General features: G+C 46.0%; 1 protein-coding gene and 1 long non-coding RNA gene across 4 annotated transcripts in view; one reads left to right on the forward strand and one right to left on the reverse strand.

The window, feature by feature from the left end:
• Positions 1-25,288, reverse strand: part of FRMPD1 (FERM and PDZ domain containing 1) — an 84,044-nt gene that overhangs the window by 16,857 nt on the left and 41,899 nt on the right. For 2 of the 3 annotated variants that reach the window (XM_079959131.1, XM_079959130.1), the window contains 7 exons: positions 22,279-22,368; positions 16,331-16,488; positions 14,453-14,558; positions 12,181-12,226; positions 9,580-9,687; positions 2,388-2,483; positions 392-517 (listed from right to left, as the gene is read on the reverse strand). In XM_079959131.1, the coding sequence (XP_079815257.1) occupies positions 392-517; positions 2,388-2,483; positions 9,580-9,687; positions 12,181-12,226; positions 14,453-14,558; positions 16,331-16,488; positions 22,279-22,364 (726 nt within the window). In that variant the 5' untranslated portion in view covers positions 22,365-22,368. Of the gene's footprint in view, positions 1-391; positions 518-2,387; positions 2,484-9,579; positions 9,688-12,180; positions 12,227-14,452; positions 14,559-16,330; positions 16,489-22,278; positions 22,369-25,288 lie in introns of those variants that run through there. The other variant, XM_079959132.1, reaches the window with a different exon arrangement.
• LOC307206659 overlaps positions 1,247-25,288 on the forward strand; it is a 306,611-nt gene continuing 282,569 nt past the window's right edge. Inside the window, exon 1 of the long non-coding RNA XR_013834466.1 lies at positions 1,247-1,660. This is a non-coding gene — a long non-coding RNA (uncharacterized lncRNA). The remainder of the gene's footprint in view (positions 1,661-25,288) is intronic.

The raw sequence follows: 25,288 nt of genomic DNA on the forward strand, positions 1-25,288 counted from the left end.
GCCGCGTGGCACGTTTGACTTCCGAAAAGCATTTGAAAACCGAAGCAGTTACTTCTGGGTTTTTGGCATTTGAAAACCAAAATGTTCGACTTCCGAGACATTCAAAAACTGAGGTACCACTGTATTTTAAAAATCCAGCTAAAATAATTGCACAAACATTTAAAGATGGGTGCTGCCTTTCCCCTCAGAATGGAGCCCAAGGCTTGGATTAGTAAAGGAGCTGGGTAGGAGTAATAAAGGAGATCAGAGGGACCATTGTGCCAAAGCATTGGCGGTAGCTCAAACTCCCTGCAACAGGAAGTTAATCTATTCTGTAATGTACTTATTGTTGCTCTTCCCATTTGTCCACCACCCTTTTGCTGATGGGAGCACCAAAAGTACTGCAACTGACCTGTCCGATGAGTTCATCCTCGTGCAGAAGATACATCTTCAACACGTTGTACTGCTCTTCCAAGACCAAGGCAAAATAACCAATGCTCCGGATGGAGAGCTTCTCTTTCAAAGTGAGAATAATGTCCTGCCAATTATTGATGGCAAAGCAACAAATTAAACAGCAAATCTATGCCCCAGATAAATTATCTAGGACTACGCATGGATATTCCCGCAGCTGGGAGTACACGTCAGGCAATGTGAAGTGTCCATCTTGGGTGGCAGATCTGGAGCACCGTTAATGGCAGCAGAATGGGCGAGAGGCAGAGCTGACCCATGGGGAGAATTCCTTGACAAACTACCCTTTCAAGTGTGTCCGAGATGTTTCAGAGCACAGCAGGTTTCTTGGTACAAAAGCTTACCCATTGCGATGGACTGTCTAATTCCAGGGGTTACTAAGCACCCCAAATCTCATGGGTCTCAGTGAGTTTTTATAATGATTTGGGGAGGGGGGAAGTCACGCCCATATGGGTTAAAACAGATATTAGCATGGGGTACAACCCATCACAGAGTTATGGATGCTTGCCTTGTTTTTGCATTTTGCGTTCCCATTTTGTATTTGTATATTGTGAACCGCCCTGTGATGTTCAGATGAAAGGTGACATACAAAATTCAATAAAAAAATATTAAAGTAAAAAGAACCAGTGGTACTTAAGCATGCATAACCGGATGGCGGACCTAGATTTTTGTGATAAGACACATCAGGCCACAGCAAAATCTACCATGCAGAGCATCCTACGGAAACGGTATGAAATCAAAACTAGATAAGCTTATCAAATAAGCCCTAGTTCGGTATTTCTCTCTCTACATGTCAACTGTAGACCCATCACCTGGCCTCCTGCCAGCCCCCCCTGCACTCTGTCTATGCACTGGGGAACGTCTGAATAGAGAAGCCCGCTGAATGTGTGTAGGATGCCCACATGACCCTGTGCTCAGCAGACTCCCCCTGTCAATTCTTCCCCCAGAGCATGGATAGCATGAAGACAGGGCTGGGAGGAGACAGGACAGTGGGGTGGCACTAGCACGCACAGCCCTGCTACCCTTTTGCACAATGTTACATGGAGAGGGAGCAAAATTGCCTGAATGGGGCTACTGATACAGGTAAAAGGGTAAAGGGACCCCTGACCATTAGGTCCAGTCGTGACCGACTCTGGGGTTGCGGCGCTCATTGGCTGAGGGAGCCGGCATACAGCTTCCGGGTCATGTGGCCAGCATGACTAAGCCGCTTCTGGTGAACCAGAGCAGTGTACGGAAACGCCGTTTACCTCCCTGCAGGAGCGGTACCTATTTATCTACTTGCACTTTGACGTGCTTTCAAACTGCTAGGTTGGCAGGAGCAGGGACCGAGCAACGGGAGCTCACCCCGTTGCGGGGATTTGAACCGCCGACCTTCTGATTGGCAAGTCCTAGGCTCTGTGGTTTAACCCACAGCGCCACCCGCATTGATACAGGTAGGAAGTTCTTAATAATAATAATAATAATAATAATAATAATAATAATTTATTTATTTATACCCCACCCATCTGACTGAGTTTCCCCAGCCACTCTGGGCAGCTCCCAATCAAGTGTTAAAAACAATACAGCATTAAATATTAAAAACTTCCCTAAACAGGGCTGTCTTCAGATGTCTTTTAAAGATAGGATAGCTGCTTATTTCCTTGACATCTGAAGGGAGGGTGTTCCACAGGGTGGGCGCCACTACCGAGAAGGCCCTCTGTCTGGTTCCCTGTAACCTCACCTCTCACAATGAGGGAACTTCCAGAAGGCCCTCAGCGCTTTACTGGGGTGGCACAAGTCACCCATTCAAGACGTGTGTGTGTGTGCGCAACCTCCATATTCTATTTCCAAGGCACTTCTCAATACCCAAATGTTCATTTGTGCATCAGGCCCCAGCACTTTCTGCAATATAATAGAACTCAAAATATAACAGGTAAAATCGAGGGTCCAGCTCAGAGTACCTTGACAGTAGTGCTGGAGTCAAACTTGAAAGCTTTCGTCTGTCCGTTTTCCAGATACACCTTGAGAACGTTGGGCATACACAGCAGAGAACTTCCCTGGAAGAGCAAAAGACACCATCTAGCCGCCATACAGTTTTTTTCTTTGGTTCAAGTGTTCTGCTTGGCAGATCTATCAGGAACATGTCATCTTCGGTGATGACATACGACCCAAAGGCAAACAACGGGATCTCTTAATACAATTATTATTGCACCTACAAAATAAGCTTCACTTAGCCCAGGGTCAAGGACCTCAGACTTGGGGGCCTGAATATGGCCCCCAGACCTCTCAATTTGGCTTTCGGGGCTCTTCCCTCTCCCCAGGTCACACTTTGCCCTGGTCTTCCTTTGCACCTGGAGTGGTTTTGCCTGGCTAGAATCTGCTCTTGAACTCTGATAACAACTCTTCCTTATCTGGACGGAGGATAGAGAGGGGAGAATGAGGATGTACAAAGGTAACAGATGCCCCCCTTTTTTGCCTCTGGCCCTCAGGCTCCCCATCCTTGGCTTAACCAAACTGAATGTCATTGCTACATCCCCCATCTGCAACATCCCCAATGCCCACCAAAGTCAATAGGGCTCAAGGATTAATTTAAATTAGGGATGGGCTAGAAATTCGATTCAGTTCCCATTTAAAAGCGAACTTGCCAGATTTGCCCTTTCCAAAACGATACGAAAACTGAAATGCAGCCATCCTGTAAAAGGCACACTGCTGCAAATTTTGCAATGCACCTCCCGAGCCACGTAACGTGTGCATAAAAATGCCTTTGACAATGAAAATAATGTACAAAAGCATTCAGTACTGTATTAGGCAAAAATGCTCTGTAAAATGTGTGACAATATTGCATACAAATGTGCATATTATGAAAATTTCGCCCAAAAATACTAATGGATTTTAAGAAAAGTGAATAAATTTGATTGTAATTGGAATATTGTTGTTTAATAATGATATTGGAAAGCTCTTACATTCAGATACAAGGAAACTCAGAAGGGAGGGGCTAGAAGAAGTCAGTTAATATGTTCATAAGGTTGGTTTTTTTAAACAATTAAGTTCGTTTTTATTGTTTGTTTGTCGTCTTTTTTCTTTGATGTATTCTTTCGTTTTTGTTTTGTTTTGACCTTCGGTTGTGCAATGTTTGATGCAATATTTGTTACAATTGTGGAAAATTTAATAAAAATTATTGGGGGGGGGGAAATGCTAATGGATTTTTGTTAGGACCTTTTTTTAAAAAATGCTAATTGACATGGAAATGTGGAGAACTGCATCTGAAACAGATCAAATGAGAAACAGAGTGGAAGTGACCTTGACAATATTAACTCATCCCTATTTTAAATTGAGCAGCTATTAATAATAATAATAATAATAATAATAATAATAATACAGTGGTACCTCGGGTTACATACGCTTCAGGTTAGATACGCTTCAGGTTGCAGACTCCGCTAACCCAGAAATATTACCTCAGGTTAAGAACTTTGCTTAAGGATGAGAACAGAAATTGCGCTCCGGCGGCAGCAGGAGGCCCCATTAGCTAAAGTGGTACCTCAGGTTAAGAACAGTTTCAGGTTAAGAACGGACCTCCAGAACGAATTAAGTACTTAACCCGAGGTACCACTGTAATGGGGAAGGAGGTTTTCCACCACTTTCAGACCACGTACAAAGTCTGTACACTTAGGCCTCAGAGAACTCTCAAATGACTACAGTGGTATCTCAGGTTACATACGCTTCAGGTTACAGACTCCGCTAACCCAGAAATAGTGCTTCAGGTTAAGAACTTTGCTTCAGGATGAGAACAGAAATCATGCTCCGGCAGCGCGGTGGCAGCAGGAGGCCCCATTAGCTAAAGTGGTGCTTCAGGTTAAGAACAGTTTCAGGTTAAGAACGGACCTCCAGAACGAATTAAGTACTTAACCCGAGGTACCACTGTATTATGTATTAATTTATATACTACTTATATGCCAAATTGTCTTCTAAAGGGTTTACAAAGTAACATATCATGAGGCAGCACACCACCTCATGTCATTTTTAAATTTTTAAGTATTACGTTTGTAAACTGCCCTTCCTCCAAAGGATCACAGGGGGCGCTTCCAGCGTAAAAACACAAAATAAAAACACAAAACACACAAGGTAACAATAGCAAACAAAGCAAAACACCAGTGTTTGGGAGATGTCAAAGATTCTCTGCCATTTCCACGGACGGAAAATATCCTCTTTGCCGTCTCCCAGACATCTGGCAGCATATTGCCTTCTCCAGAACACACTGTTTTCTAGCAACAGAATCAAATTAAAGTATTAGTCAAATTGTGGCACTGCAGCCCCCAAACAGACACTCATTTGCTGAGTTGCCCAATGCAGGCACGCTCTATTCTACTTGCCCCATGGGGCCAGGATCCTAGAAGATGGGATTTGGTCAAGCGCCATCAGTTTCCAGGCCCTTGGTGCAATGTGGTTTACTTATATTTCTGTACCATCCTCCCAGAAAAAAGGTTAGGGCAGTGCACAGCAATACAAAAAAATAAAAGAATTAAAGTCAGACCATTCGTCTGGCTACCTCAGTATTGACTGCTAACAGATCTCCAGTGTTTCAGACAGGGAACATTTTTACCCCACCCCGGAACCTTCTACACTAGTGGCCAAAACTGTGGAAACCTTTTGGGGAAAGTGTATTTCCGAGGTTTGATGGCTCATGGTGCTGTGGGTTAAACCATAGAGCCTAGGACTTGCTGATCAGAATGTCAGCGGTTCGAATCCCCGCAATGGGGGTGAGCTCCCGTTGCTCGGTCCCTGCTCCTGCCCACCTAGCAGTTCGAAAGCACATCAAGTGCAAGTAGATAAATAGGTACCACTCCGGCAGGAAGGTAAACGGAGTTTCCGTGCACTGCTCTGGTTCACCAGAAGCAGCTTAGTCCTGCTGGCCACATGACCAGGAAGCTGTACGCCGGCTCCCTTGGCCAATAAAGCGAGATGAGCGCCGCAACCCCAGAGTCGGTCACGATTGGACCTAATGGTCAGGGGTCCCTTTACCTTTAACAACTGTTTGGCTCTCTAAACACTCATGCTCATTGGCTACATTCAAATGAAGCCAAGCTACTGCATATCAACCTAAGCAAGTGGTGCTTCCTTTTTCTGGTTATTTGACTGTAACGTTTGACCCAATTGAACAAACTTTGTTGCATTACATCCTTCATTAAATTATCTTTCCATTTCTTTGGCAAACATTGAATAACTCTTGCAACGTTACAAAAACTTTGGAGGATTATAAAAATTTGGAGGAACTATAATAGGCAGTTGAATAAGATATTTAAAAGACCCACAGAGGGGAGGAGGGAGTCCTAAGATTCAGTAGAATCTTTATTCTAAAACTTAAATGTGCAAATTGTGTGTATTATTTTGAAAAAAATCAATAAATATTATTAAAAAATCTTTCCATTGATAAATAATCTTATGATATTACTCCAAAAAGAAAGTGGTGTGATGAGCCATCAAACCTCAGAAACATACTTTCCCCAAAAGGTTTCCACAATTTTGGCCGCTAGTGTACATGCAGAACAGATGTGCAACTGCTGTCCATTCTTGTACTAGTTTACTTACTTAAGCAGTTTGTACAGTCAGTCAATGACCATTCGGCTTCCAGAAGGCATTTTGTGGCTATCCGTGGTGGATTATTTCTTAGCAGCCATTCTTTAATATTAATAAACTTCAATATTAAAATTCCCAACCGAATAGCATTTGGATTTTATTATTCTGCGATTTTGGTTTAAAGTCTCCTTTGAGCCCTTTTATCAGAACAGCAACTGGCAAATCATTTGTAAGCAGAAACCGAAGTCTTGGGCTGAATCAAAAGCCCATGTTGCGCAATGCACTTTCACTGGACATGACAAAGTGTACGCCGATCCGGAGCTCATCATTTTTACCTTGCAAAAAATCCTTAGATGACCTCGTGCTCCCATATAGCTTTGTCTTAAAGCAATAAACAAGACTTACCCTGGAAAATTAAGGTTTTAAAAGCATTTGGTCTCATCAACAATTCATGCCCTCAGACCGAAGGTTCATATTTCAGCTGTGTGAAAGCCCTTCTGGGCTTTTTCCAAGCAAAACTTTTGTTTCGGAACAATGTTCTCATTTAAACTGATCATTCTGATATGCATTTTTTTTTTTTAAAAAAAGCAAGTTACTATGCCGTTTTTGAAAACCTGCTAAAATTATTTGGAAGTGCTCTTTTCCTGCACAGCCACAGTGGCTGTGCTCAGAGGGATCGCCATAGGGTACAACTTTGTGTCATTCTCCCCACACCCTTAACCTTTGGGGCATGCATTCTGGGAGGCCAACAGTAGGTGGTGCCAGGGTCAACATAAAGCAGAGCCAAATGGAGTTGACTGATGGTGGGGCAGTGACCCTTTCCCCTTAAAGGGCCAACCTGCACTACTATAGCTTATAGGGGACGCGGGTGGAACTGTGGTCTAAACCACTGAGCCTCTTGGGCTTGCTGATCAGAAGGTTGGCGGTTCGAATCCCTGTGACAGGGTGAGCTCCCGTTGCTCTGTCCCAGCTCCTGCCAACCTATCAGTTCGAAAACATACCAGTGCAAATAGATAAATAGGTACTGCTGAGGCGGGAAGGTAAATGACATTTCCCGTTACGGTGTCCCGTTGTGCCAGAAGTGGTTTAGTTATGCTGGCCACATGACCTGGAAAGCTGTCTGTGGACAAACGCCGGCTCCCTCAGCCTGAAGCGAGATGAGCGCCGCAACCCCATAGTCACCTATGACTGGACTTTACCATCCAGGGATCCTTTACCTTTACTCTAGGTCAGGGGTTGTCAACCTGGTCCCTACCACTCACTAGTGGGCATTTCAGGATTCTAGGTGGGCAGTAAGGGGCTCTATGGCACAAGCTGAATCCTCTTTCCATCGAGCACTGAAAATTTTAACACCATGAAAGATGCATTAGTGGGCGGTAGGTATAAAAAGGTTGACTACCCCTGCTCTAAGGGATGCGGGTGGCGCTGTGGGTTAAACCGCAGAGCCTAGGACTTGCCGATCAGAAGGTCAGCAGTTTGAATCTCCACTACGGGGTGAGCTCCCGTTCCTCGGTCCCTGCTCCTGCCAACCTAGCAGTTCGAAAGCACGTCAAAGTGCAAGTAGATAAATAGGTACCGCTCCGGCGGAAAGGTAAACGGCATTTCCGTGCGCTGCTCTAGTTCTCCAGAAGAGGCTTAGTCATGCTGGCCACATGACCCGGAAGCTGTACGCCGGCTCCCTCGGCCAATAAAGCGAGATGAGTGCCACAACTCCAGAGTCGGTCACGACTGGACCTAATGGTCAGGGGTCCCTTTACCTTTACCCCTGCTCTAGCTTATACTCCTTGGGCTGGATGGGGCTGTGGACTGCATTCCCAGACCTCCCATTCCTTGTTCCAATAACCTGTTGCAGTGCTTGCTCTGTGTACATTCATGCACCAAGAGGTTTTGTGATGAAAAACAAGGATATTTCAAGTGTGGGCTCTGAACACCCATGGAAGAAAGTTTTCTCTTTATTCCAGAAAGTATAACCTGCTTTTCTGCAGTTGAACACAGGGCAGCTTGCAATCAGCACACACACACAAATGGACTAAATAATGTAAAACAATTTTAGTTTCCATTTTCTACCAGAGGAAATCTTTTTTAAAAGAACAGTAAAAGGTTAATTGCCTGACTTCAGTACTCTTTTACCATAGTAGGGAAATAAACTATTAAAACAGCCCAGCCCTTCTAAGAGTGAGCAGTCTCCAGGATTTCCACTTGAAAAGCTGTGCATCTGCACAGGTTTGTTTCTTTGGTTTATTGGTGTGCTCACCTCAAAGGTTTTCAAGTCAGATGCTACAGTTTTCAAGAACTCAGCTACGTTAGTAAAGAAACAGAGATTTGAATGTGCTATAAACATGCAACACCAGGTGCCGTCAGAGAGCAGGAAATTTTAAAACACGATTTCCCGTAGATTTTTTTTTTTGGTTATAATCTAATTTCTGACTTATTTATAGCAGGTTTTCCCTGTGTTTATTTTTATTTTATTTTGTTGGGTTTTAAAGAATAATGTTATACAAATAAGTATACCAAGTTTTCTCATGTCATTTGTATATCACAAAACAGCATAATAAATGTGGAGTAATATCTACAACATATGGTTCATTATTAGTCATCAATGTATAAGTCACTGGTTCATGAATTGGTTTAAAAAACTAGGATGGAAAGAGGGGGAAAGACGGGGAGGGGGGATGGTAAGTGGGGTGGGGTGAGGTCGTTATGCTTCTATTCTGTTTTTCCTGTGTTTAGATCTAACCCAAGTTGGATCAAAGCTGGCTTGTGGCAGGCTGGAATGAGTCAAACTGCAGCATTTTGCAATAAACCACAGGATAGCTCTGTGGATTAAAAAAAAAACGAGCCGTGGAAACGCACAGGATTCGGAGTAAACCGTAACGGGTACACAGCCAAAGAGAGGCACAAACAAGGAGGTTTTGGCAATACACAGATATACCATATTTTTTGCTCTATAAGACTCACTTTTTCACTTCTAAAAAGTGAGGGGAAATGTGTGTGCGTCTTATGGAGTGAATGCAGGCTGTGCAGCTATCCCAGAAGCCAGAACAGCAAGAGGGATTGCTGCTTTCACTGCGCAGCGATCCCTCTTGCTGTTCTGGCTTTCGAGATTCAGAATATTATTTTTCTTGTTTTCCTCCTCCAAAAACTAGGTGCGTCCTGTGGTCTGGTGCGTCTTATAGAGCGAAAAATACGGTATATAAATTTAAGGAACTAATAAACCATTCACAAGGCCAATAACTAGTCAGCTAAGTTTTCATAGAATCATAGAATTGTGGAGTTAGAAGGGACCCTGAAAATCATCTAGTTCAACCCCCTGCAATGCAGGAATATTCAGCTGTCCCATACAGGGATTGAACCCTCAACCTTGGTCTTATGAGCACCATGCTCTAACCAACTGAGCTATCCTTAAACTGGTTATCAGCCCTAAGCACAACTTTCAATTCCACTAGCCCAGTGCAGGGGCAGCCAACAAGGTGCCTTCATGATGTTAATGACCGACAACTCCCATGCATATGTATTTTGACAATCTGACCATTGCTCCAAGGCTGTTTCTTCCGGCATAATGGCCGTGTTGGCACATACCTGAGTATGTCCATTCACGACTACTTCTTCTGCAAAGCGGACTTTGACGGGATTTGTCTTTAGCCTGGCTCTTTTCTCAGCTGTAAGAAAGGAGGATTTAGGGCCACCCTGCAAAGACAATGGCATTGGGTTTGCAAAGTACAACACCCTGACAGCAACATGGTAACATGACAACAAACCCTGTCGGTTTGACATCATCACGATTTTCGCAATCTCACCTAAGGAGCAGCAGAAGAAGGAGAGTTTGGATTTGATATCCCGCTTTATCACCACCCGAAGGAGTCTCAAAGCGGCTAACATTCTCCTTTCCCTTCCTGCCCCACAACAAACACACTGTGAGGTGAGTGAGGCTGAGAGACTTCAGAGAGAAGTGTGACTGGCCCAAGGTCACCCAGCAGCTGCATGTGGAGGAGTGGGGAATCGAACCCGGTTCACCAGATTACGGGACTACCGCTCTTAAACACTACACCACAATGGCTCTCCCCCCACTGGTGAGGGTGGTCCACCCCAGGTGTCATCACTGAGGGGGGTGACATTCAGCGTGCTGCCCGCCCATGACTCCCAAGCCTACCCCAATCCATTGGGGGAAGGGATGGCTTTGCCAACAGCCTTCTCTGCTTCATTTTGACAACTCGGGGGAGGCTTGGGAGTCACAGGTGGGCAGCGCGCTGTTGCCCCCTGCTCCCGGGCTACTTCCTGGGGTGTGTGTGAAGGAGTGTTGGGATATTCCGTTCCACCTTAGGAACAGGCATGATTGTTGTGTGTCACATGTCTGTTTACACTCCAGCACAGTATGCTGAGAACTTCCGTTTGTGTATAGCTTTTGCTTTAGCCGTTTTGCTTGGGACACGAAGGAGATCAGACATGCTTCCTTTTGCCCTGATGTACGCTGAATGTATGCCTGTAAATATACTTACACAACCTCCCCTGCCACTTCTGTTTGGGCAGTGTTTACTCTGCTGAGTAACGTGCCCTAGCTTTTGACGCTCGGGTCGCAGATTTATGCTGCACCAAGGACTGGAGTTCGCTTGGCACACCGGCCGGTGGGCCGGAGCCAGCTGGGGGCCAATTGCCCCCATTTCCTTGGTTGCATGCCAACAGGGTTAGCCTCCCCCAAGCTGTCAAAAAGAAGAGGGAAGGGAGAAAGGCTGCTGGCAAAGGGGTGCGGCTCCCTTCACTCACCCCCAGGAAGCAGCCCGCCATGGGCGGCTCAACCTTTGGGACGCACGCCTCTGCACCCCCCTGGGACTCTCACCCCGCCCTCCCTGTGGGGGGCTCGCCCCGCCCCTGGGAGCACAGCATGTGTGCTGCTCCGGGTGCCGGAGCAGCTAGCTGCGCCTCTGCCATCAAGCCATTAAAAATAGTCCTGCTGGATCCGATCAAGCGTCCATTTTGACCAGCGTTCTTTCCTGCAACAGCTCTCCTGACGCCTCTGGGAACTTCACAAAGAGCACTTTAAGGAGAAGGGCGTCCTTTTCATTTGCCTACGGCAACCCAATGCAGAGAAATGGTAGCCTAATGATCTATTGTTGTTGTTGTTGTTGCTTGCAGGGAGGGGGCGGATCAGAAATGGAGAAATGTGTGGAGTGGGAGACAACGCTTTCGCTGTTTGAATTGCTCCAAATTTAGTGACTCAATGTGCATCGTCACCCAGAAATAAATAAATAAGTGGCTTACACAACAAAACAAAGCAAAACCACGCTCAAAATGTGAAATGTCATCATTAAAGCCCACCAAAAAGCTGGGGCAATATCCAAGTTACAATGGAGACAGAGTAAAACAGCTCAGATTGAATGGATTATTGCAATAACCTGCAGTTTCTACAAGAGTCTGTATTTAAAGCAAGTGAATAAATGAGCAAATTGAGTGAATTTGGATATGCAGAGGAGATTAAAAATAAATTTAAGGAACGGCAGAAAGAGGGGGAAGGAAGTCCAGTTTTGAAATGTTAAAATGATTGTAAAATTAGCGAAATGTATACAACTAGTGAAATGTGTAAACTTGAAAAGTATAAATAAAAATTGAAAAGCTGGGAAAACCCCCCAAAATAGCTCAGATTTAAAACACAATGAAAACGTCAGAGTGAATTAGAAAGTCTTCACTGGGCACCAAAGTGGACCGCACCCATATGGCTGTTCTTACGGGAGGGTTCTAAATGCAGGAAAACATATTTGGAGAGTGATTTGGAACGGGGAAACAGCAGGAGGGCAAGGGTTAAGCACCACCTTGTGCCTGCTTTTCTTTACCCCCTAGCTGCCCCCTGGAAGCAGCTTATCTTTATCTCGACAGGCTGTCAACAGGATACGGTCACACACGTTGGCATGCAATGAGTGGTCAACTCTCTGTCCATAATGTTGCACTAATGCCAGCCTGGCAGCAACATTACGGTGAGGGCAAAATGTCCGCCACTGATGTGCGTGGCCTCTCCAGAGTTGCAAAAAGCGCATGTTCCCTGGTCTCAGGGACATCTCCCCCTACTCATCCTTTGTAACTCTTAAGATTACCTCTGGGAACATCTCGTTTGCGCACACCCATCAGGAGGCCAAACCCTGACCCCCCAAGGAGCATTTCAAACCCCAGGGGTACATGAAGGCAATTTACCGAGGTGCATCGGAGAACTGTAAACTGGAGAGTGTCTTTTGATTCCCTGTAAGGCAAAAAAAGAAAAGAAAATGAAAATATACAACAGCTGTTTCCACAAGGGAGATAATACATACCCTCGATAGTAGCAAAACCACCTTTTATCTAAGGACGTACTATGAGTTATTGACTTCATCCAGGCCCCGTTGCTTTCAGTACCACTTATACACAGATGGTAAAAGGTAAAAACGTAAAGGACCCCTGGACGGTTAAGTGCAATCAAAGGCGACTATGGGGTTGTGGTGCTCATCTCGCTTTCAGGCCGAGGGAGCAGGCGTTTGTCCACAGACAACTTTCTGGGTCATGTGGCCAGCACGACTAAACCGCTTCTGGGCGCAACAGGACACCGTGACGGAAACCAGAGCACACAGAAACGCTGTTTACTTTCCCGCCACAGTGGTACCTATTTATCTACTTGCACTGGTGTGCTTTCAAACTGCTAGGTTGGCAGGAGCTGGGACCGAGCAACGGGAGCTCACCCTGTTGTGGGGATTCGAACTGCTGACCTTCTGAACGGCAAGCCCAAGAGGCTCAGTGGTTTAGACCATCAGCGCCACACAGATAACACCCAAGTTACCTCTATCGCTCTACTTTTAAACTGTCTTCCTCATTCAAGTCCTCCATCTCCGACCGTCTCCCCAATATCCCTGTCTGGATGCTTCACTGCCATCTCAAACACCATATGACTTGTAAAGTGGTCCTTCGGGTTACATACGCTTCAGGTTACAGACTCTGCTAACCCAGAAATATTACCTTGGGTTAAGAACTTTGCTTCAGGATGAGAACAGAAATTGAGCTGTGGCAGCAGCAGGAGGCCCCAATAGCTAAAGTGGTGCTTCAGGTTAAGAACAGTTTCAGGTTAAGAACAAACCTCCGGAACGAATTAAGTACTTAACCCAAGGTTCTACTGTATTCTGTAAAGTGCTATGTGTCAGGTATGTGTGCAGAAGCCAGGCCCTGTGACCAGGACTGGGGCCTTCCTAAGTTTGTTCTGAAGAGGCAAGGCGTGGCCTCACAGGTGAGGCCAATTGGTAACTCACAGCACCTGGTGGCAAGAGCTGGGAAGGGATATAAGGTCAGCATTTCCCTTCAGCTCTTTGCCACAGCTGAAGGAGCGTCTCCACCCCCATCGTTCTGCCCGGACACTGAGGTCCAGCGCCGAAGGCCTTCTGGCGGTTCCCTCACTGCGAGAAGCCAAGTTACAGGGAACCAGGCAGAGGGCCTTCTTGGTAGTGGCGCCCTCCCTGTCGAACGCCCTCCCACGAGATGTCAAAGAGAACAACAACTACCAGACTTTTAGAAGACATCTGAAGGCAGCCCTGTTTAGGGAAGCTTTTAATGTTTGATGTATTACAGTATTTTAATATTTTTTTGGAAGCCACCCAGATGGTTGGGGTATAAATAAATAAATAAATAAACAATTATTATTACTACAAAACACGTTCCCTGCCTTGCTGCGTTTGGTTCCTTGACTCCTTGCTTCTTGATCCTTGGACCCTTGACTTCATGACTCCCAGCTTTCCTGGTTTCCTGACTCCTGGCTTCTGGACCTCTGTTCCTGTTCCCACCCCACCATCTTGCCCCCAGTCCTGACGTCCCCTGCCGGGACTTCGATCGCCCGTGAACCGGACCGTGACACCATGGGACTTCAGAAATAAGTAACTCTTGATTGAACATAGTTAGGAGATGCCACAGAAAAATCTGGATCCTCCTTGGGATACTCAAACTCTGTCTTTGCTAGCACAAATCTCTGGTGAGAACCTAAGCTGTCCCTGTCCCTGTCCCTACCAGAGAAGAATGGGCAGATTAAGTTGATGGATTATGCCAAAATGGCAAAACTGACCGGAAGAATCAGAAATCAGGAAGACCAAAATTTTAATCAGGAATGGGGGGAATTTATAATTTACCTTAAAAACCATTGCAAACAGTTAAAATCGCTAGTAGGATTGGAATAACACTTGCAGTTTAATGGTAAATTTTGGACATGAGATGTAAAAGATTTGGATTATTATAAAAGATGCAGGAGGAAATGATTAACAATAGGACCAACAAAAGGGAGGAGGGAAGTCCAGGAGATTCTTTGGAATCTTGTTTTTATGTTGTATATGCGATTGTAAAACTTTAATCTGAAAAGTCAAATAAATGAATTTATATATATAAAAAGAGAGAACCTAAGCTTTTCCTGGAGTTCAGCTGCATTATCTAATACTTTGGGCATGCTCATGTATAGCACCTTAAAAGAGCGGCTGCTTGTTCCCCGGTAACGTCCTCTTCAGCTGCTTTGTTGTTTATTGCAATGATGTGATCCCCCGGCAAAAGCTTCCCGTCAGCGGTGCTGCCTGCAAAATGTCAGGGCCTTGTTAGGGACAAATGATCTCTCTGCGTTTACAAAATCAACTCAAACTGCAGAAAGCTGGAGCCTCACTTCAGACATCTTACGACATGAAAATGCAAACCAAAGTTACCCAAAGAGACATAACTGCACCATTGAGCGACTCCATCCCACCCTAGTCAGCTCAGGAAGGAATGGTCGTGCTCCTCCTCAGAAGCAGGAGATGAGTCATGCTGGGCATGTCCCCCTCTTGCTGCAACAAGCTCCCCTCTCCTCGGTCTCCCAGAACCAGAAGAGGTATGAAGAGAGAGGAGCAGAGACAGGCACATCGGTGTAGTCTCAGATTGCTTAGGAAGGACCCAGGAAGAAGGAGATTCAGGCAGTTGCGTGAGGCTGGGGACCTTAAGTCTCCACAACTGTGACATAGGAGCAAGACCTATGATGAAGAGTTGCTGTTCCCAAAAATGGAAACTTATGGAATATACAAAAATGGCCAGAAGAATAAGAAATAAAGATAACAAACTTTTTATAAACAAATGGAAATGGTTTATTGAATATTTACAGATACAGTGGTGCCTCGCAAGATGAAAAGAATCCGTTCCGCGAGTCTCTTCGTCTAGCGGTTTTTTCGTCTTGCGAAGCAAGCCCATTGACGGCTTAGCGGATTAGCGCTATTAGCGGCTATTAGCGGCTTATCGGATAAGCAGATAAGCGGCTTAGCGGCTTAGAAAAAGGGGGGGGGGGAGGAAAAAAAACCGCAGGAACTCGCAAGACATTTTCATCTTGCGAAGCAAGCCCATAGGAAATTCGTTTTGCGAAGCACCTGCAAAATGGAAAACTCTTTCGTCTAGCGAGTTTTCCGTCTTGCGAGGCATTCGTCTTGCAGGGCACCACTATAAACTGTAAACAGATAAAAACATTGGCAAGATTATTGTAATAACCTGCAGCTATATAAGTGTGTGTGTGTGTGTATATGTATATATGTATATATGTATATGTATATGTATATATATATATATATATATATATATATATATATATATATATATGTATGTATATGTGTATATATATATATATGTGTGTGTGTGTGTGTGTATATATATGTGTGTGTGTGTGTGTGTGTGTGTATATACATACATACATATATATATATATATATATATATACACACACACACACACATGAACAGCCTTTACCAAAGGTGTCATGGGCTTTGAAGACTCAGAATGCAAGGGAGAAACGTGCTACGAGGAAGGCACGCTTGGCAAATCCACATTGTGATCAACTCCCACCCAGGAACCAATGTCCCCACTGTGGAAGGACGTGTGGGTCCAGAATTGGCCTCCACAGTCACTTACAGACTCATTGTTAAAACCGTGTTTATGGAAGACGATCTTACTCGGCTACGAGTGATCGCCAAAGAAGAAAGAAGAATATATGAATGATAAATAAACGAGTAAGTAAAGTTAATTTGGATATGCAGAAGAAATTGAAAATAAATTTAAGGAACTGCAGAAAGAGGGGGGAAGGAAGTCAAGTTTTAAAATGTCAAAATGAATGTAACATCAGTGAAATGTATGTACCTGAAAAGTATATATTTTTTTTAAAAAAGAGAAGAGTTGCTATACTCATTAGATCTGGCGCTCCTGAGCAGACCTTGTTTCGTCGAATATAGAGTCAACTTTGCCTACTCTGTGTGATTCATTCCTGCCACCCACCTCACCCCTCTGTCATCATTGCATGTTATTTGGTGTTACCTTAGAGAGATATCATCCCTACCTGCAGCAACTGAGGTGATAAGCAGGGGAAGATGCTGGGAAACTTCAAAGCCATAATGTCCAAGCAGCACATCTTTTTGGACCTCCACTGTGAGCTTCACGCGGGTTGGAGGCTGATTGATGCTGTCCGATGCTCTGTCACCCACTGACGATCTCCCCCTGCAAAAAATTTTTTATAAAAAAAAATGCTTAAGAAGGTTGCCCATAGGTAAAGGTAAAGGGACCCCTGACCATTAGGTCCAGTCGTGGCCGACTCTGGGATTGCGGCGCTCATCTCGCTTTATTGGCCGAGGGAGCCGGCGTACAGCTTCCGGGTCATGTGGCCAGCATGACTAAACCGCTTCTGGTGAACCAGAGCAGCGCATGGAAACACCGTTTACCTTCCCGCCGGAGTGGTACCTATTTATCTACTTGCACTTGACGTGCTTTCAAACTGCGAGGTGTGCAGGAGCAGGGACCGAGCAACGGGAGCTCACCCCGTCGCGGGGATTCGAACCGCTGACCTTCTGATCGCCAAGTCCTAGGCTCTGTGGTTTAAACCACAGCGCCACAGGAATTGATATATAATGAATTGGGGAAAAAATGTTTGACATAACTTTTGTTAAAAAAACCAGAAGCTTTTTTATTAGGAATTATAGGTGCAGAATTACCCAAAGAGAAGATTTTTTTTTACAATGTATGTGACGACAGCAGCACAGATGCTCTCAGCCCAGAGACGGAAAGAAGACAAAGTACCACCCAGAGATGAATGGCAGACTAAATTGATGGAATAAGCCGAAATGGCAAAAATTGACGGGAAAGATCAGAAATCAGGAAGACCAAATCTTTATTAAGGACTGGGATGACTTTAAAACATATTTGAGAGATCACTGTAAATGGTTAACATTGGTAGCAGGAATATAAAAAACACTTGAAAAGAAAGGTGGACTTTGGATATTATGGACATTTATTATTAAGTAGATTACAGTAAATTGGATATTATGGACATTTATTATTGCAGTAGATAGATTACAGGAAAAGATGCAGGAACAAAATTATAAAAATGGAACCCATGGAGGGGTAGATGGAGGTCTGAAGGTTTGAGATAACCTTTTGTGTTCTTTGTTGTTGTTTGTTTGAACTGATATGTTTGTTATGTATAACTATTATGTAAAATTAAATAAATAAATTTATATATGGAAAAGAAGGTTGCCCATAGGGAGGCAGGAAGGGATCCTTTTCCATCCCACTCTGTAGTGCTTCTAATTCTGTTGGGAGCCGCCCAGAGTGGCTGGGGAAACCCAGGCAGATGGGCGGCGTATAAATAATAAACTACTACTACTACTACTACTACTACTACTACTACTATTATTATTATTATTATTATTATTATTATTATTATTATACTTTCCAGTGCATTTTTCTGTCACTTTCCATTTTGCAGGATGTCTGATCTTTTTGGAGAACTGAATCTATTGCACAGGGCCTCCCAATCACCTAGAAATTCACAACCTGAATTTGCTAGGACGTTATTGATTCCTTCCTGAAAATAGCAAACATTTGGAAGTGTCTGTCATGGACTGGCTTGGATACAGAGGAATGGTGAGAGGCACAAACTGGGGAACCCCCAAGAGAAGAAGGCTCAGCTCTCCAGGGTTTCAAACAGGGCTCTCTCTCAGCTGTACCCAGAGACACTGGGGATGGAACCTGAAATCTTCTGCATGCAAGGCAGATTCTCCACCACTGAACATCTTGATGGGCAAGAAATCAAATACAACAACAAAAGTAATTTTGTTATTTATACCCTGCCCATCTGGCTGGGCTTCCCCAGTCACTCTGGGCAGTTCCCAACAGAGTATTAAAAACACAATAAAACATCGAACATTAAAAACTTCCCTAAAGAGGTTTGCCTTCAGATGTCTTCTAAAAGTCAGATAGTTGTTTATTTCCTTGACATCTGAAGGCAGGGTGTTCCACAGGGTGAGCACCACCACCGAGAAGGCCCTCTGCCTGGTTCCCTGTAACCTCCCTTTTTGCAGCAAGGGAACCCACAGAAGGACCTCGGAGCTGGACCTCAATGTCCAGGCTGGATGATGGGGGTGGAGATGCTCCTTCAGGTATACTGGGCTGAGGCCATTTAGGGCTTTAAAGGTCAGCTCCAACACTTTGAATTGTGCTTGGAAATGTACTGGGAGCCAATGTAGGTCTTTCAGGGCCAGTGTTATATGGTCTCAGCGGCCACTCCCAGTCACCAGTCTGGCTGCCGCATTCTGGAATAGTTGTACAGGGAGTAAATAATAAGTAATGGCAACAATGTGCAGGTATTGGGGCATAACATTTTCTTTTTTTTGTGCCAGAAGGACAGCACTGTGGGAGGGGACCACCTGTTCAGGTGGGCAACACCAGGATGATGTTACAACAGCCACTGTCTGCATCAGAAAATGTCAGGATGAGGTCACAGCCTTTGTTCTCCAGGCAGGCAGCCTGGGAGCCCAAGGAGAGAGGCTCTTATTGAACTGCGCAGCGGCAAGGAAGGAAGGGGGAGAGTTGGCAGGCAAGTTGTTTCAGCCATTCTAGGACTTCTGCTTACAGCAAGTGCCCTGGGCAGCCAGGGAGGGAGGGAGGAGAGGCTGGCATGAAAAGAAGCGGAGATAATGGAAGTAGGCACAGGAATGTTGGCAGCACTCCGGGTATCGCAGGGTGACAACTTCCAGAGCTTGCCAGGACATAGCATAGTTTAAGTGGCAGACGGGCAGAAAGAATAGCAAGTGCTGGCATGGCAGCCTGGATAGATAAAGGCTCCAGCTTTCAGCATATGCCCCAGAGAGGGCAAAGGAGGTGAGGGAGAAATCAGAGAGCAGCAGTGTCGAGTGGAGCAATTGCAGGAAGCAGAGGCGGGCATTTTCTGAGACCACACAGCTTGGTGTGTGTGTGAGAGAAAGGCAGGCGGGCAGACCAGGAACAGAAGGATATGTGAGAAGAGGAGAATAAAGAGAAGACTGGCAGGGGCAACCAGGATTTGGACCGGAAGTGTGTGTGTGTGTGTGTGTGTGTGTGAGAGAGAGAGAGAGAGAGAGAGAGAGAAGAGGTAGGAAACAAGGCCAGCTCAGTACATTTAATGGTGTATTGTTTTTAACACTCAATTGGTAGCCGCCCAGAGTGGCTGGGGGAACTCAGCCAGTTGGGTGGGGTATGAATGAATGAATGGAATGAATGAATGAATGAATGAATGAATGAATAAATAAATAAATATTATGATCAACATCAGAATCTGCTGCCCCTGTGGATCTTGCCACCCAACATGGTTGTCTCACCTCATCTCATGGGTGGGCCGGCCTTTGTGGGGAGGGATAGCAATGCTCACCCTGAACTTGCAGGGCAGCTTGGGAAGTTCCATCAGCCAATGGAAAAGAGAAAGGGCTTGGGGATGAAGGCAGGAGGCAGAGGGAGACAGGGACAGGAAGATCAAAAGGAAAACCCAAAACTGCAATAAAAGCGGAAGGAGAGAATGCAGGGACATTATGGAGCGATGAACTACATAACGGGATGGGAAGGAAGGGAAGCATCAGCCGGATTCGCCCCACACAAAATTAGCAGCTGCCAGAAGTTCAAAGCAGTCCCCTATTGCAGGGGTGGAGACCCTTAGGCCTGGGAGGAAAATGCAGCTCTTCAGACCTCTCTACCTGGCCCTGAGGACTCTCTCCAGGCCACACCCCCTTTGAAGCCACACCCCTTCTCCCTGGGCTGCATCCCTCACCAGGCCTGCTATGCACTTGCCTCGAATGTTTTAGCTTTGCTCACTCATCAATTTTGTTCCTTGGGCAGGATCCAAGAGTCGCCCTTCGATCGCCCTCGCTGCCCCACAAACAGGCAGCAACGTTATTTCTTGGGGGTGGGGGAGAAACTGGATAGAAAGCAACCATCTACAGCAACTTCCAAGACGAAAGGGGAGAGAGGCCACAGCAGCACTGGGTACCGCATAGCTGTCAACTTACAGATTTGAAAATAAGGGACCAGCAGCCTCGGAAATAAGGGATCAGCAGCCAAAATAAGGGATTTTGGCTTAGTTTATACAGAAATCCAGCACTGATGGAGCCAGGCTGCCTTGGCTGCCACTGACTGTGTTTTGCAGGGAGTTAGACTAGATGTTCCTAAGGGTCTACAACTCCTACCAAAGAAGAGAGGCAGACAAAACGGATGAACGCCGTCGAGATGGCAAAGCTTACAGGCAGAATTAGAAACCAGGAAGAGGACCTCTTTAATAAAGAATGGGGAAAGTTTATAATTTATTTGAAAAGCTATTGTAAAGAGTTACATACATTGGTAGGCTTGACAGAAAACTTGTAGTAAAAATTTGAACTATGGGTGGACAAATGATTTATAAAAATAGAGTTATGAAAGGGATGCAGAGGGGGAAATCACTACATTAAGATGCTGCACTGGTTGGAGGGGATGCTAAGCAACACGTTGGGGCTGCCGTCGTCCTGGCGCAAGGAGTTCCATCGGCACTTCCCCACCCGAGAGAGAGGGAGGGAGGGAGACTCTCGCCCACGCCGCCCGCGAGCCCGGCATGAGGTGGTTGTGGCGCCGTGGCAGCCGCTGAAGTGCCGCCCTTCTGCGTCCCTCCCCATCCCCTCCTCTTCCTCCTCCCTCAGGCCGCCTCCTCAGCCGCCGCCGCTGCCGCCTCTGGCTTCCCCTGGCAGCGCGGCGGAAGTCTCGCAAGAGAGGGGCTGGCTGCCCACCCGCCACCACCCGTCTCCTCACGACGTGCCCCTGAGGGGGGAAAGGGAGAGACGGGGATGCGGCAGCTTGTGCGCGCGCTCTCTCTTGCTCTCTCGAGACGGAGGACCCCGAGCCGCTGCTTCCCTCCTGAGCTGGGTGAGCATGAACCTGGGTGAAATATACTCGGAGTCGCAAGGTGATTTCATGCTCTTTATTCAGCTCATGGTGGTGAGGAGGAATGAATGAAAGCCCCCTCAAGGTATCTGCTTTATATACATTATTTACACAATGGGCTGCACATGATTGGCTAATTCTGGAATTCTACTGTAAGCCAATCAGGTTGTGGATTCACTTCAATCTGGAGCATGATTGGGTGGTTCCTGCCAACCAATCATACTGCTGCATTGTTCTCGGACCAATCAGACTGCTGCATTCTGAATCCTATTGTTCTAGGACCAATCAGACTGCTGCAGTTTGGATCCTATTCGACTCAGTACATAACACTGGGAAACTTAAGGAACATCATCAATCCGGGACAGCAGGAGGAAACGGCGCTGGGATAAGGGAGTTTCCCACCAAATAAGGGACGGTTGACAGCTATGGTACTGGGAGCCCCCAGGAACCAACCCATCAACTCCCCAGCTCAGCTTTCCGTAACCGGAGGCAGCCAGCAGGGACCATACATGCTGAGGTTCATCACCACCCGGAGAAGGTGGGTGGGATGATCAGGATCCGTTGAGAGAGAGAGAGCTGTTTCACAGCCTCTCTCAACAGTGCCCTCCCAACTTTACGCGGTTTCACATATATGTGCAGAGTACATAACCCTCTCGTGGTGAGACGCTTGTTTCCAACAATCTATTAGAATACCTTATAGATAGGACTGCCTCTGAAGATGGTTTGGAAACTTCAGCTGGTGCAGAATTCAGCGGCCAGGTTGCTCACCGGAGCAAGACGATCTGAGCATATTACACTGATCCTGATCCCACTGCACTGGCTACCAATTAGTCTCTGGGCCCAATTCAAACTGCTGGTTTTGACCTAAAAGGTAAAGGGACCCCTGACCATTAGGTCCAGTCGTGACCAACTCTGGGGTTGCGGCGCTCATCTCGCTTTATTGGCCAAGGGAGCCGGCGTACAGCTTCCTGGTCATGTGGCCAGCATGACTAAGCCTCTTCTGGCAAACCAGAGCAGCGCACGGAAACGCCGTTTACCTTCCCCCTTTTAATGACATTTCCTTAAAATACCTACCTGGCTGCATGATCCCGTGACCGCCGCAGCCATTTGGCTACCATCTGCTCTATCCGACGTGCCTTGCGTGTCTCCAGATCTTCCATTTACCTGTGCAAGAAACATACCATCTCTATTATTATTATTATTATTATTATTATTATTATTATTATTATTATTAATATACCGCCCTATACCCGGGGGTCTCAGGGCAGTTCACAGAATAAAATCAAGCTATAAAACCACAAAATACCTAATAAAAATAAAAACAACAACTCAATAGCCCCCCGCCCCCCAAAAAAACACATTTTAGAAGGACATAGGATGTCTTTATCAGCTGACAAGACTTGACTGGATTTTCTCCAAAAAGGTTCACTTTTGGAGTCTTCAGACAAAGAGACCCCACATTCCTTCCTGTTACAGAAATATTCTTCATGTGCAAGGTTTTGTTAAGAGTTATTACTAAGACCTATCTCTGTAAACCTAAAAGCAGAAGTTATCGGTGTGTAGATAATGAGTTCCAAACTCTTTTTAAAGGTAGGCATGCATAAAGTAATTTGGAGGCATGGGAGGGAGAAAGAAATCTTTTCCTAAGAATGATCTCTAACTAGGGAGTCAGTGTGTTGAGTTTGAGCTGGGGGAGAGTGGATTTAAATAATTATTTCAGCCAAAACGCTTAGGCCCCATCTGCGCTATACATCTAAAGCAGTATCACATCACATTAAACAGCCATGGCCTCCTGCAAAGAATCCTGGGAACTGTAGTTTGCTAAGGGTGCTGAGAGTTGTTAGGAGACCCCTCTTCCCATCACGGAACTACACTTCCCAGAGTTCCATGGGAAGAGGTAATCTGAGGCCACAGTCCCTACAGATTTGCTTGAAGGAGGGTTCAGGGTCCAGTTCTACAGCAAGGATAGGGAACCCATGGATCATAACAACAACAACAGTTTATTATTTATACCGTATAAAACATCAAACATTAAAAACTTCCCTAAACAGGGCTGCCTTTGGATGTCTTCTAAAAGTCAGATAGTTGTTTATTTCCTTGACATCTGATGGGAGGGCGTTCCACAGGGCAGGTGCCACTACCAAGAAGGCCCTCTGCCTGGTTCCCTGTAGCTTCACTTCTCACAGTGAGGGAACCACCAGAAGGCTCTCAGAGCTGGACCTCAGTGTCTAGGCTGAATGATGGGGGTGGAGACACTCCTTCAGGTATACTTCAGATATTGTTGGACCTAAACTCCCATCATCCCTGACCATTGGTCATATTGACTTGGTCTGGTGGGAGTTGAAGTACAATAACACCCAGAGGGAACCTGCAACCTTCTTTCTATTGCTGGTTAACATCTGCTCAAGTTCAGCCCTCGGAGGTTCTAGCTTAGATCCTGGTGGTCCCAAAAGCTGGCTAGAACAAGGCAAGCATGAGACCCAAGGGGAGAGGAGTATAATCCGGAGAATAACTGCTGGATGTTAATTGCCTCAGGTCTTTATTATGAATGTCTTAGATGCATTGCAGGATGGTACTTCGGAAGACCAAAACCCAGAGGGGAAAGTTTTACAAAGGCAACAGTGGCGATCACAGACAAAGTACTTGTTCTCCGTAAGTATGCATACATCCAGTTTCTTCCAGGAAGGTTGAAAATGTTCTTTGCTGGGATGTCTTATGAGAGAGAACAAGTTCTTTGATGAGTGTCTTTGATGAGTGTTCAGTATGGAAACATACACTGTGTCCTGGGAGCATGAAGAGACCGTAATGGAAACAAAGCCCATTGCTGCTTTGAAAACTCTAGCTAATTAGAAAAATTGGCTGACCCAAGGAGAGAACTGACGGCTCCGCTATGGGGTGGCTGTCTCAGGTGGGTCATTAAGGCTGCAGATGGGAAGACAGACAGATCGGACTCAAAGAGTCTGCCAGGAAACTACTTGCAAAACCCATACTGAATTGAATGGGCAGCTTGCAAGACTCACACTTGGCTAGTTATCATTAAGCAAGCATTACCTCCTGCCCTTGATTGGCTCTGGGATTGGCCTGGGACTTGGGCTCGGGCTCGGAACCAGAGGAGACTCAGTCCGCACCAGATCCTTTGCCTCAGGCATCATCTGAACCTAGTCTGGGGCCTGATCCTGAAGAGTCCCAGTCTGCACAGGTTCCCCTGCAACGAACACCAGCTGGGCCAAGTCAGGGGCCGGAGCCTGCCCTGGCTCCAGATGTGGGGATTACCTCGTTGCCTTCAGCTGGGCCATCACTTATAGCTGCTCCACTACCAGTTGGGTCAGGGGAGACTGAGGTGACCCCTGGGTCTAGTAAACCACTGACGTCTCCTGAGCTGCAGAGACTAAGGTCTGAGAGAAGGAAAGACCTGAGTACTTGCAGGAGGAGTGCTCACCTTTGGGTGAGACAGGGAGGTGAGTCGCTGGGGGATCAGGACCGGCCGTTACCCTGACAAAGATAAAAGGCTGTTGGACCCTGCCCCAGGTTGCGGGAGCAATGTTGCTGTATGCCAGATCCTGTATCTGTCCTTGCCTGGTTTCCTGCCTTGTGTCCTGCCTTGGCCCTGTCGGACTGATTCCCAGCGGAACCTTTGGATTCTTGACCGCGTTTCATGGGTTACCCCAAGACCAGCACACTCTGCCTAAGCCAGGGTAGGCAACATGGTGTCCATTGGATGTTGTGGGACTCCAGCTCTCATCAGCCCCAGCCAGCATGGCCAATGGTCAGGGATGATGGGAACTGTAGTTCCGCAGCTTCTGAAAGGTGCCATGCTAGCCCCTCCTGGCCTAAGCAATAGCTCTATTTACATATCGTCTCAAAGCAATACATGTGGGATATTTACTGTGACATCAAACCAACAATGCATGTTTTCTAGATAGGCACACGATAGGAGCTGAAGCTCAGAACTTTCCCGTAAGTTTGCTAGAGAGAACTCCCATTGTGCCCTAACAGGGGAAGGGTGTAGCCATATAAATATTCTCCTTGTGTGCAGTGCTGGATTTACGTATAAGCTAAACAAACTATAGCTTAGGGCCCCACT

Source organism: Podarcis cretensis, assembly GCF_951804945.1.
Source record: "Podarcis cretensis genome assembly, chromosome: 17".
NCBI lineage: Eukaryota > Metazoa > Chordata > Lepidosauria > Squamata > Lacertidae > Podarcis > Podarcis cretensis.